The sequence below is a fragment of the Papilio xuthus genome, unplaced genomic scaffold, assembly GCF_000836235.2.
Source record: "Papilio xuthus unplaced genomic scaffold, Pxut_1.1 DF827777.1, whole genome shotgun sequence".
Taxonomy (NCBI): domain Eukaryota; kingdom Metazoa; phylum Arthropoda; class Insecta; order Lepidoptera; family Papilionidae; genus Papilio; species Papilio xuthus.
The window spans coordinates 7,193,580-7,207,992 of NW_013530872.1; the positions used below are offsets into that span (position 1 = coordinate 7,193,580).

The window sequence follows — 14,413 nt, forward strand, 5'->3', positions numbered from 1 at the left end:
TTTTTACCTATCGAAACTAACTTTGTATAGTTTTGAAAAGAATATGCTCATGTTCTAGACGAAGTTTAAGTAATCGGTAGTTAACGCTGCTTAAAATCTATAGTAAAACAAATTGCTATACCTGCTTTCTTCAAATAAAAGTTAAGGAACGACATTAAGTTTCTCCACGGGTATTGAAAACTTCATCATCAGCTCACTATACGTCCTCACCGAGGGGCTCGGAGCCTACCCTAAGTTAAGGTTGATTAGGCCATAGTCAACACGCTGGCCAAGTGTGGGTTGGTTGACTTCACACATATCTTTAAATTTCTTCTCAGAAGAGTGCAGGTTGCATTACGATGTTTTTCTTCACCGTAAGAACGTCGGATAATTGTACATATGTAAATCGGTAATCGAAAAACACATTGGTACATGGCGGGATTCGAACCCAGGACCTCCAGATTGCAAGTCAAGTGCTTGACCCCTGAGTCACCGACGCTCTTATTGAAAACTTACGGTAACAATATCTCAATGAAAAAAGTGCGTATTTTTATAAGGAAATTATAATTTAGTACCTTGATAAGTATCTAGAAGATTTTTCTTTATACTTCTTAATTAGTAACGCTTGTACACTTCGTAGCGGGTTGTTTGCACATTTTTTGCGGAACGCTTTGCCCGTGACAGGAATAAAAGGAACTCTTTGACGTTTTCCTTTGATATAATTAATTAACAAGCCGCCGAGAAACTGGTAATAGAAAATGCATTTTCGATTTGAAAATGGTTTATGATACAAGTTACAAAAAGAAGAAATTACATATTTAATTCTCATTAGATACATTATTATAAATCGGTAACTAAATATTTCTCATACAGAATCCGAGGCATGCTTTCTTTTGAATTAAATTATTTCTTAATCCGAATAAATAAAGATTTTTTTGTTTAATTTTTGTCGTAAAATAAATGGGTTGCATAACTTCCAAAATTAAAATCAACTAATGGATATCCATTTGTTCTAAATTTCATAATTAGGACGAAGACGAGGATTTAGCGTCTAATTTGTGCGGAGACAAAAGGTGTTGGTCGCAATTAGTGGAATGGCCGCTCAGAACAATGCGAAGTGGCTTCGGTAAAGGCGCAGCGAGGGCTTATTCTTTGCTTCCAAATGAGCAAACTACAGTCACTAGTAGGGAAGATTTGTTGTTGAATGAAGGGCGCGCGTGTATTGTTCTTTTGGCATCGCGTTTGGAAAGCACTTGTGGCCCGTTGTTCTAATCAAGATGACGTAAGGGGCGAATGTTTGTATATCCGTTTTGTTCCTGGCGCCGCTATTGTATTTATATCGCTGTGGTGAATTGCTTTGTCAAGTTATAAATAACTATACTTAGTTTATTCTAGCACTTTTTGGATATTATAAAAGAAAAACATACAGATGAACTGAGAACCTTCTTATTTATGTCCGTTAAAAAGTGATGTTAAAAACTGTTAAATCATGTCATCAATTTACGTATCGAAAGTTATCCCACAGCATTGTTTGTGATTTATTGAACTCTTAAGAGAATATATAACACTTTATTGTTGCGAGTCAGTAGCCAAAATAAATGCTTACTTTATAAACAAAGCAAAATTAGTTGGTTTTTAATAAAAATACTCGAAAACTTTGTAAAATTTTTACCGCGGTACGTCATCAATTTTAAAAATAATTTGTTATAGAAAACGCTTAAAATGATGTAGACAGTGTGTTTAGTCGAACGCTTGTATCAATAACGTGTTAGCAATCAGCTTTGTGGCAGCGCTACAGGATAGCTTGTTTGAATAACTAAAATGCAGGGAAGCGAAATTGGATTCCGTTAAACGCATGCTGATAAACATATGTATGACTACGTATGGCTCGATGCAATCGCGATGCTAAAATGGGAGGAAAACACAATTTTATTGCAAACTGAAGCGCTGGATAAATGTATTTATCTGAACTTGCAGCGGAACTTTAAATGCGTTAGCAAATTTTAGTTAAAAGCGTCTAAAAGCCGTCTCACATAATTTTATTACTTTTGATACATCCATCCTTTTTACGTCAGGAAAGCTATCCAAGTCAAAAATTAGTAAACAAGTTTGCATGTAATAAATTAATAGTTAATGTAATTTATAATAGCAAAAATTTACATGTGATTATTTGCCGCTCTGAAAGTACCTATTATTACTAATTTAACAGTGGACTAATAAAATCAATATTTGCAGTCAATCAAATTAGAAATAAATTCATTTGTATATTTATTCATCTTTTAAGCACAGTTAGATTTTCTGCCTAATTACATAACAAAATTTAAATAAAGTTATTTACAAAGTTCTTCAGATATAACGTAAAACAACGGTAATATATCGAGTGAGTATTAATCCAGACGTTTTCCTGGAAAGCTTTTATTGCGAGTGTTAGCAACTTGAATCGTCACACGCGAATAATAGCGCGGTAATTCGTTTTTGATGTCTGTCGCGTATACGGCGAGCGGCGAGCTAATCAAAATATATTGCCGCGCACTTTATTTCGTGCGGGCGCTTGCGGGTAGCGGCAAAGGCGCGACCGAGTGCTGTGAGTTTTGTTCTCCCCTTCACATTATGCTTAGATAATAGTTATATGAAAATAATTTATAATCACTTGAAATGTTATAAACACATGACTTGTTCTGAATAGTAGGAAATCATCGATTGTTATTCTCGATTTTAATATCAATGTTTTTTTATGTATACTAGAGTAAAATCTAAATAATCGGCCCGAGTTCTTCGATTGTTGGACGTAGGCTTCCCCCATCGATTGAGATACTAAAAAAGCAAAGCTAAATAAAAAACATGTAATCGCAAAGTTAAATAACTACATAGCATTACAAAGAAAAGAAGATAAGTTAGAAAATATAAAATTACAACGTTACTTTATATCTAACTTTATGCATAAAAGTGTAACTTTAACCTCAATTAAAAGTTTAACTATAAATCAATCGGCGACGGAAAATCTTGCCCTGACGTCGGTTAAAAAGTAACCTAACGGCTCGTCGTAGTTCCCGCCTGTGGGCTATTTTTGCGCAGACGTAGTTGCCGCGATTGCAGCGCCACGCTCTCAACTCGAAACTTTTGACAGGCGGCTAAAATGGCCGTGCGATCACGCGATCTGCCGCGCTGAATTTACTTCGCAAGTATTACGAAAACGTATTAAATTAACTTCGGTGCGACGAACTATGTTATAATATTTTTTTATAAACTTTTTTATACTATACTGTTGGTGCAAGACCTCGAAATGGCGCTGCACCTCGAAACAGCGTTGCAGCGAAAGTTAAACTTCAAGATGACCACGGTAAGTGCATGCCGGCCGCTTCGGCGCATATCGATCGCTGTCGCGGCCGCGTGGCGGAACATATGTTTGCTACGGCGGCGCGGCGGCGTAGCGCTGTAACCTCGACGTAGTTCGCAGCCACTCCATACTTCCGCGCTGCCATAACTGACTTCATAACAACAATATTACGTGCCGAATGCGAGATATCGCCCTACTGTTTATCTTCACCGAGTACTCGTAGTTTGTAAATAAACACTTGTAGATGTACTCCATGAGAAGTGTATTAGAATGAAGTTAGTGTCGAAGTTACGCGCAACACTTTGACATTTCTTATTTTTCAACGTCACGAGTGGGCGTACAGCTGCGATCAGATGATTATAGTATTTAAAGGTTAATGAATACGCGGCCTCGTAAAATACCTACACGGTTCGTTTCAGTTAACGAACAAATTTTTATTCCGGTAAACTTTTACAGCGTTTGAAAACTTTTACTTGGTAAAGCTTTGAATAACAACAATTATTGTAAATCAAGCTTTTGTCTAGTTTTTGTATTTTATTTTGTTGTTTCCTTTTATTTCGTATTTGGCAATTAGGTTTTAATAGTTAACTTGTTTTACATACTACGTTATAATTATTTTTAATCATACAATGACAAATAATATGCCTACGGAAACAAAAGAAAAAATATTATTTATTTTAACTCAGTTAAAAATAACTGTAAAATAAAGTGCAAACTCTTAACAGGCGCTTGCGCATTGTCGTAATGTCGTTGTATTTTTTATGGACTCTGGATTTTAAACTCCTTTAAGAATTGTTAATATGTATTATGATAGTTATACGTACGCATTTATGGTACACATTTACCGTATACATAAAAATGTTTTATAATAATTTGTCATTGTAAAGCCTGATGGAAAAGTTTTTCAACAAGCGCGGAAATGTAACACGCGATGTTTGAACGTAAACTACGATACACATTAACGATTAAAAACTTATTTAAAATTATGTAAACGTTAAGTACATAAAGCACATAAAGTATATACATAAAGTTGTCTGGAATCATTAAATATACCTAAAGTTATTGTCGTTTAAAAACTAGAGCATCAATGTCTCTATTAAGACTCCGTTTAATGGAAATAAGAATAATGTGTGAATAATTACTAAATATGTTTTTTATAAATCTTTTATAACTCGTTAATTATAAGGAGAATCGATTTGTAAAATGCTTACACTGTTAGGAAGCTACACTCCCTCCGAATGAGAATGGCTACATTTATTACTAGATTTTTTTTAATTCTATTCTTTTCTTTTAATTGTTGAAAATAATAAAATAGTACAGATTGATATAACGACATCTAGATACAACACACAATACGAGACAAAATAATAAGTCATTTGCAGAAACAATTATTTAACTAGCTAACTTTATGTAACCTCATATTTTGCCACAAGTGGTCGCAATCGTACAAAGTAGACGGACGCCGGGGCTGCGGTATTTTCATTAAATAGAAATTCTACGTGTTGATTTTATAGCGAAGGCGGTTGTAAAATTCTTAATCCCTTTTAATAGGATTTTACTATTCGACACGAGCGACGGTTTCGACACGTTTTTATTGTTTTTGATTTGAAAGCCTTACGTACGCGCGCATTCGAGTGAATTCAGATGGAAGGGTTGAATTAAACACAGTCATTATGTTGAAAGGTTTGCTTACACCTAATAAACTAGTAGCGGTTTATAATAAACATGTAACTTACTTATTACATAAATACTCTGAACATGACTATGATCGAATTTTTAGTAACGTTTTTCGTAAAAAAAAAATACTTCTATTTTATAAAAACTCAATTAACTAAACTGTATATTGTGTCCCGATTAAATAAATAAAAAAATTAAACTGAACTAATAAGGCAATAAACTAAACCTAATTTTTATAACGTGTTTTTCAGACTGACTTTCGCCGAGTACTACTTATATAATACGCGACACTTTCTAAGTACCTAATACTAGAAAATTAAATGCTAAAAAGTGGAAGAATACATATGTAGTTTATTATGTGATACTTGCCTTTAAACAAAAACTGTGAGTGTTAAAAAGTTGCCAATAGAATAAAACGGAATACATGAATAAAACTTAATAATCAGAGGCATGAAATTCGCAACTCCCCAACGTCGCTTGCTCGTTGCTCTCAACAAGCCGATTACTCGTGGGCCTCTTAGCGACGGTACTTACCACTTGTTTGTTGTTCTTAATGAGCACCGGCAGCCAACTTTGGCCTGTTCTCGCCTCAATTAAGACTAAAAACATGACTGAGCCAACGTCTCTTTTCTTGATACCCTTGACGCTCATGAGAATCGAGCGATGACAACTTTGTATTTAAACATCTGTGTTTAATGTACAGAACTCTGGTACATTCTTAACAACTGTTACATAAATTCAAGTGATATTTTGTTAATATATACAAAAGGAAAGGAATATTTAGTAAAGTTTTAAAATGATAGGCTGCTCTTTAAATTATTATAATATCTCGTGGGCTAACATTCTCAGTCTGCTTGAATATGGATAGATAAAAAAAGTGAAGGAAGAACTGAATAATTGCAGATTGATTGTGTGAATGATTTGTCCCATTTTATATAAACCATCCTTATCTGTAAAAAGGGAATGACTAATAGAGGTGTATGGAATACTGTTCCTTTTAGATAAATCTACGTATAAAACATTTCTTCATCAATGTCATTATCTTCGACAAATTAGAGATAACAATATATTTTAAACGATTTTAGTCTCAGAAAGCCACGATTAGTCCTTCAATAACGTCTGACATTTGAATTTTCGATATTTGAGAACGTTTTTCTAATATAGTATACGATAAACTATTTGTATTGTAATTTTTAGGTCTTTGTCCGCTACACGTGCTGCTCACCAGTCACCACACCCAATCATCTAACGGTACTAACACATCGCAGTTAATCAAACGCTATTTTGAACACACCAATATAATAAATTGACACTAAAAATACCTGTTTTAAAATGTTCTCTATAATCTAAACAAATGACATTTAAGCTTTAACTCTACATTACTCTATTAACATAATATTTAAATTTATAATTTCTGGAATAGTTCGATTTTTAAACGTGAAATAATATGAAAAATGTAGACGTGGATTTTCACTTCGTTTGTTTTGCTTTTGTGAGAGCAGCAACCTTGTTAATGGATAATGTAACCAGGATAATCTTACTAATATAAGGAATGCGAATGTTTGGATGGATGAATGGATTTTAATTAGAAGGTATCAGCAGAACGGCTCAACGAATCGATTGAATTTGGCACAGATGTAGAACATAGTCTGGAAGAACACATAAGCAACTAATTATTTTTTTAATTCCGCACGAACGTTAAAGTTAACGAAAATGATTACATCGTTTGATATAATTTCAAAGATTTAATATTCCTATCATCTTTAAATTCAATGTATACTTTGTGCAAAATAAAAGGGCTATAACATATTTCCGAGTTATACATAAAGGTAATATTTAAAAGTATCGAGTCGTGATATTGGAGCATAGGTCTACGTAAGTTTTCAATTTATAAGATATTATATTTTATGCAAGGAAGGCACGGCTTGATACAGAAAACTATCGTCGAATATAATAGAAAATGCTACATTCTCATACTTTGTGGTGTTTCAGGATAAAGGAAATGATGCTTATAACGTCACTGCTGTTAAAGTTCCAGTAAAAAAATATTACAAGCGTTTTTCTGATAATGATGTTTATGTGATGTACTTGTGATGAACTAAATTCACTTTCTAATTCTTAACATTTTGAGATTAATTGCTATAGAGTTAATTATGTTCGATGGATACATCGATATACTTTTTTTTTTAATTATTTATTTAAGTCGAAGTATTATTTTAAAATGTATACCTCTGTAGGTCTTTGACTGAATATCAGTTGCGATGATTATTCAATATATAAACATCGTAACATATTCAAAGTTCATTGTACAAATGGCACGTGTTGGATCGGACGAGTTACGATGTGCCAACAATTAATACCTATCTGAATTCGACTATAAATAGATGATATGTTGATGTCTGTGGGGTCGGCTGTTGAACCGCGAGGCTCCGGAGGGAGGCGTGTCCCTTACAATCACAGCCAGTCTGTTTTCATTGCCGTCCTGTCTATTGTTAAACTTTATTTAACGTGTTTATATTTTCACTGTCTAAAAACTTGTATAATAACTACTATTGACTTGTCTTTTTTTTGTAAAAGACACGATTTTATAAAAGTGTTAAGTCAGTAGAATCGGTTGGTCCTTAGTAAATACTATCGTTAATATTACTCGAAATAGTAACTATAAAATACTAGCAATTGTCTGCGACTTCATTCGCGCGAAACTAAAAATAATGTAGTATTAATATAGCTTTTGTTACCCGGGGATAGTATAGCTTCCCAACAGTGAAAGAACTTTACAAGTCGGTTCAATAGTTTTGGAGCCTATTCAATGCAAGCAAACAAATCTTTCTCTCTATAATATTTTTGTATATATGCATGAGGCACTGCTTGCATATCGCAAATCTTTGTAATAAAATTCTGGAATTAATGACACCCTGTGTAAACAATATCTTAAAGTAAAATGTACTTTAGTAATATTAAATAAGGTGCATTTTCTCGACTTAATTTCTATATTTCATTTCATATGTTTGTACGGTGTCGGGGAAGGTGGCGGCCCAGTGTTTAGCGGAGGTAAATTCAAAAGGACTACAAAGAGTAGTCGCAGACTAGTCACGTTCCTGTGTACGGCCAGACAGACACGCCAGCACAGCCGTGTGTTTCCTTTACGAAAAATATTGCTTTGCTGTAGGGATATCTTATATTATTCTTAGTATTATTTTTCATATCAGACTCTGAGTAATATAGTACAAGACTTCTTATCTTAACATCTTAACCACTTTTTAAAAGTTGTTGGCTCATTCGATTCGTAATGCCATAAAATATTAGAAAAAAGTCATTAAAAATAAATAATTCTCGTTCTTTTTTTAAATTGACCTTTTCGAAATTGCTTTTTATAATTGGTATAGCCATTTAAAATCATTACACACTTGTCTGTGAGGCGAAAATAATTATAAAGTTCACTACATCGCTGTTTATCTTAAACGTAGTAACATTTTAACAGTATATTACACAGCAATGAAAATGCAACATCCAGCTGCACGGTGTACATTTATATCTAAGTGCACTATAATTAGTACAACTTGCACAAATTAACTTGATAGGAGAAATTTATATTTCACTCTCGGAGGGAAGGAATTACCGCTTTGAGAAATATCATGACATTTTTTTTATTTTAATCTGTAGCTCTTAGGATATTATATTTCTAAATTGAAAAAGATAAATATTTTCAAATTGTCCATTACATGAAGCTTAAATACAATCCTATTTTATTTGACATTAAATGGAAATAAACCCATTTTTACAGCATTCAGTAGATTAAAATTTCTAAGCCTTTATTTTATTTATTGTGACTACAACTTTTGTGTCGTGTCGGTACTTTTATCTTACTTCTTACTAATATTATAAATGCGAATGTTTAGATGGATGGATGTTTGCTTGAAGGTATCTCCAGAACGGTTGCATAGATATAGAACATATTCTAGAAGAACACATAGACTAATTATTAAGTTTTTTTTTATTCCACGCGGACGGAGTCACAGCTAGTTGTTTATAAATTATATTTTCACGAAAAGAAAGACGCGCTTAAAGGAGAATTATCTTCGCACATTTAAGTTCGTAAAACAGAGGCGTTATTCGCATTAAATTCTTAGAAATGTGTGAATTAAATTTAGCGTACGTGTTCCGTGCGCTCAATGGGCGGAAAATCGAGGGTAGTCCTAACAATTTGACTACGGCCTACGTTCCCGTCGTACATGACTTCACACGTGCGTAATACGAATAATTAAAAGCTTTTCTCGGAAGAAAAGCTTAAAAGAAAGTAGGTGGCGAGAAAATATAACATTTCTTTGAGACTTTTCATTGGGACGTTTTTTTATAAAAGTTAATACATACTATGGTTGCCTGCAACTTCGTCAGTATAGAATTAATAAATAAAAAGGATAGGTGCTTGCGTCAGCTACCTTCTAGATTTTGAAGGGACTTTTCAAAACCAGTCCAGCCGTTCCGGAGATTACTCGAAACAAACGCGGCCACAAACATTTTAAAAATTGGATTTTCGTGATCAGCAACGCAAATACATCATGATATATTACTTTTTGCTATTATATATAGACATTGCAATTTAATTAATATGTGTACATAAGAAAAGATAATGAAAGACTAGCAGTCACCCGCGATTCCATTCTCCTTATAAAAACTTATTAGTGGCCTTTTTTGACGTGACGTGACTTTAGTGACGTTTCCTTCTAGTCTGTGTTCTATTTGAAATTTCAGTGAGATCCGTTCAACCGTTTTGAAGATACAAAGATACAAACATTTATTCATCCATCTAAACTTTCGCATTTATAATATTAGTATGATCTTTTTGTAAGTGACATTTGTAATAACTGCTATAAATTAATGTTTGAATTCATAGCGAGCTGTGAACGTAGCGCCGTGCTGGAGAAATTAATTACAAAATGTGTGAAAGTAGTAAAAGGAGCGGTAATCGGGTCGGCGGCTCTCGAGCTCTCAGCTCAAGGGCGCTTGTTTGTTTTTGAAATTACTTTACGAGTACTTTACGTCTGTGGCCTGCTTTGTTTAACTTCCTGATGAAGATTTTGTTTTTCATACTCAGCGATTAACATTCTTACACGTGTTATAAATGATTACTATAAATGTAATTGCGAATAAAATTCTTCCATCACATTATGAGATTTTTGAATTAAAATGTAATAATTTATACATATTAAAAAAATAAAATTGTAGTTTCTGCATGTATTATCAAAAAAAATCATAATTCGTACACATGATGTATTTGCGTTGCTGATTACGGAAACGAAGTTTTTGAATTCTGTATGTATGTCCGTCTGTACGCAAGGCCAAGTTTGTTCCGGGTAATCTACGGAACGGATGGACTGATTTTGACGGAAAGGCAGCTGATACACGCGAGCATATTATAGATTTTTTTATATGCTGACGAGTTCCTCATTGACCACTAGATATTTAATAAAATACTGAGAGAAACACGATGTCAATACTAAGTAAATAATGTAGAGGAAGAAACTTTTTACATCAAATAACAAGAGTCACAACATAAATTAGAAATCGTGTTCAACGATCTTGTGTAGCTAATTCAATTTCTCTACTTAATTTTCCACCCACTGAACTGCGAGCGAACTACAAATCATGACGTCATAAACATCCGATCCACTGAAATCGAATAAGTACAATATGAGCGCATCAAACAGCTTGCCCTTAACCTTTGCAATATGTGGGCGTAGAGCTAACGGGGGTAGACAGGCGGCCGCGGGGGTAGCGGGAGGAGGGGCACCTGCCTCCAGCGCTGTTTAACGAGATCTCACTAAATACTCTATTGTGTCCTATGTTCCGTTTGTACGTTTCATATCGGATAGTTTACGTTGAAACTGAAGACTGCACAGATTGTAAATTGAATTTAAACACTACAGCCTTAAGTCGAAAGTGCATTAGCATGAGCAAATTAATTCGCAACAATTGCATTGTGCTCGTATAATTTAATAAAACTGTTTAACATTTCACACTCAATAGGGCGTCTGGTTCTTTGTGTTATTTCGTAAAATTGAAGCCGTGTCTCGAATGTTATGACACTCCAATATTTAATATTATACGCGTCAGTTAGAGAACTGCCATCTCGAGTAGAAGAAATATATTTTCTCATGGTATAAAATAGAATTTACTATCGTGAAACATATAAATGTATTATGAATAGCCTCTATAGATTTCTTGTTCTAAATCTATAAGACACATACTTCCCCTCTTTAAGGTTCCTTAAGAGGGGAAGTATGTGTTTTTTCTTTAAGAGAATTAACGCTATTATAATAAGAGGAACTGTGTCTTAGGAGTCATATTTTCGAGCAAAAGCTTGATATAAAAATCTTATTTAACAATCTACCTAATAGTATATGGTTAAATTATATTAAACATGAACAACATAAACTGTATTCATCAACCTTCGACGCGAGTTTTGAGAGAATATTTTACTCGAGCAATAAAAGATGTTTAACGGCTTTAGAGTAAGCCCTTAAAATGAAAAAAAAGTAAAAACAAGGAGAGAAGCAATTTAAAAGTGTTCGAACTCCGTTGACAGACCCCGATCCCTTGACACCGCACTGAATGAATTGCCAGTTATCAAAACGGAAACAGAAAAATAGATTTGATGCGACCATCTTTTATACTCAAGCCAAACCATTTAAATGATAATGTTGTGTTTTCTTTTTAATTACTATTTATATTAAAACCATTTTTTTTTATAAATGTTGAAATATGTAATATAAAACTGAAATGAACTTTCAAGATCGGATCAATTCAGTGTTGCCACGAATTATTTTTCTTAAAGTTATGTATTAAATATTCATGTTCCGTTTAAAGAAAAATAATTAATAATTATTTATTCATGATAAGAATAAGTTATAAGGAACTACTCTATGGTAGATTTTAATCTAAAGAGCAATTATTGGCAAAGGAATTGCGCCGTAAGAAAATTCTTCCGCCGGAGAAACCACATTCTTAAGAGCCACTCTTTTTACCTTTTCTTAAAATATTCCTTATAAAAATCTACGTTCCTATTTTAAAATATAAAATTTTAATATAACTCAAGCTAGTAATTCAACTTCGAGGAACGTTTAAAAACTGGCCGGCTATAATGCGGACTGAAAATAAAATAAAGAGGCTCTGAGGCTCCGATCTGCCTTCTGGGGAGCATTGATTGCGCCCCGACCAATCTTACCATAGCTTTGTAGTTGAATAAAAAGTCGCTTGGTAAAATGCCAGCACGATGAAAAGAATAGTCGTTTCGGCATAGTGAAATATTATAAGAGCTGTAGGGCCAGCATACACCGTATTCCATTTTCAATTCCATATTAGACGGCGTGGCGGAGATTTCTATGAAAAATTTAAAAACTGCATTAAATGGAATATATTAACATTAAATGGAATATATTTATCTATACCACAACTATTTAAGTGGACACTATCAAATAGATGAAGGCAGAAATCACGAAGAATTTTGCATTAGTTTTCGTCATGATATTGCTGTTACCGGCTCTCCTCTACTTTGATCATATTTTGTAAAGGGCCTGTTTTCCTTCGTCTCCTTCATTGTACTTTACAATCATTATATCTCATCACTTTATCTCTTAGACAAAAGCGATATCCCGATTACAGAATCCAGCGCTATAATGTTACTGTGAAAGTAAGATCGAAAAACGAAGAACATCGGAATACGGAGCACAGCGTTATGAATCTCACCACAAGACTATAGGACGTCTAGCTTACTAGTATTATAAATGCGAATGTCTTAATGTATGAATGGATAGTTGGACTGTTAGAAAGTATCTCCAAAACGGTTGCATCGATCTCCCTGAAGTTTGGCATAGATGTAGACCCTAGTGTGGAAAAACACATAGGCTAGTAATTAAGTTTTTTATTCCGCGCGGACAGAGTCGCGTGCGACAGCTAGTATTACATAAAATAATGATTAAAACATAAACATAACTGACGATTGAATAACAAAAAACTTGACGTGTAATGTGAATGATTTGCCGTATGGTTATTTATATTTGTTTGCGAAAGGCGCCGGCGAGGGCGCGCGTCTCGTCGGCGACCCAGTGCCAGGGTCAAGGATCCCAGCGCGTGTATGTACCATTGTGCACTTGTATGTTTCATGATAAACGCTGACGCACGATATCATCACAGATAATAATTAATAACGCATTTGTTTCCTTTGTTTATAGTTCCTATAGTCATTTGTTTTTGAGAAATATTCTTAACTCTGTCTAATTAAAGAGAATAAACAGGGCCAAGTTATATATAGTAAAATCATTTTTTATCTTTAATAAAAAATAATGTTTTGGAATTGTCGTCTTGATACAAGAGTCTAGTTCAAAAAACTAAATCTACAACTATAAATATTAGCCGTTTTTATTAATAAAACCTTTGAGTTATACTTTGATGTAATCTTCACGTAAATTAAATTTTACATTTTATTATGGCATTGCATTTATCTGTTAAGACAGTCATAAAAAAATTACATCAAGACAAAAGTCTTGCTGAAACAAATTAAATAAATTAGTATGTAAATTGAATCCACAACTGAAATAGCTTTAAATAAAAGTGTTGGAATATTATAATAACTGCTTTTTAAATGTTCAGAACGGCGGCTGCATACTTAGATGTGCAGAGTACTTTGTGAAGTCTCTCGTAGTTTCACAATGTGTTGTTATAAAAGTTTGTATCGACTTTAAAAAAATAATAACATTACTGCTAATCAGAGGAAAGTTTTTATTATATTTAAACTAATTTATGAAAATTAGGCTATAATTTTAGAAAAATCTTCACATTTTGACTAAATACTTAAACAATGAATTTAGATAATACTGTGCCCGCGACTCCGTCCGTACGGAATTAAAAAAAAAGAATTAGTAACCTTTGTGTTGTTCTAGACTATATTCTATATGTATGCCAAGTTTAATCGAAATCTCTATGAAACTTGGAATACGAATTACGAATCCGTTAAGCCGTTCTGGAGATCATCAAACATCTATCCATCCATCCATCTAAACATTAACATTTATAACATTGCTAAGAAGTAATAAGTAAGAATAAGGTATATAGTTTAAGGTGAGCATAAACTATTCAGTACATAGATATTTTTAACGAATAACATTCAAACTAAAGAAACGTATATTTGAAAAGCGCTTAAAGATTAAGTTCAGAAAGTAACATTTCCTTTGTTGTTGGGTCAATCTCAGTGAGTATTTTTGCGGAGCGCGTTCTATCTTTTAGCTTTTGATATGTTTCATATTGTACGTGGTACAATGGCTGCGATGGTTGAATAAGGCTGCATGTAAAACGTCATCCACTTCGAGAGGTGCTCGCATCGATTCCGAGATAAGTGTATTTCAATCTCAAGTATTACGTGTT

The 14,413-nt window shown here is 33.5% G+C and overlaps 1 protein-coding gene across 4 annotated transcripts in view; it reads left to right on the plus strand.

The window, feature by feature from the left end:
• Positions 1-3,153: 3,153 nt before the first annotated feature.
• The window catches only part of shep (RNA binding motif single stranded interacting protein alan shepard), a 115,185-nt gene continuing 103,925 nt past the window's right edge, over positions 3,154-14,413 (plus strand). Inside the window, exon 1 of one of the 4 annotated variants that reach the window (XM_013309232.1) lies at positions 3,154-3,319. In XM_013309232.1, the coding sequence (XP_013164686.1) occupies positions 3,263-3,319 (57 nt within the window). In that variant the 5' untranslated portion in view covers positions 3,154-3,262. The remainder of the gene's footprint in view (positions 3,320-14,413) is intronic. The other 3 variants (XM_013309229.1, XM_013309230.1, XM_013309231.1) reach the window with 3 other exon arrangements.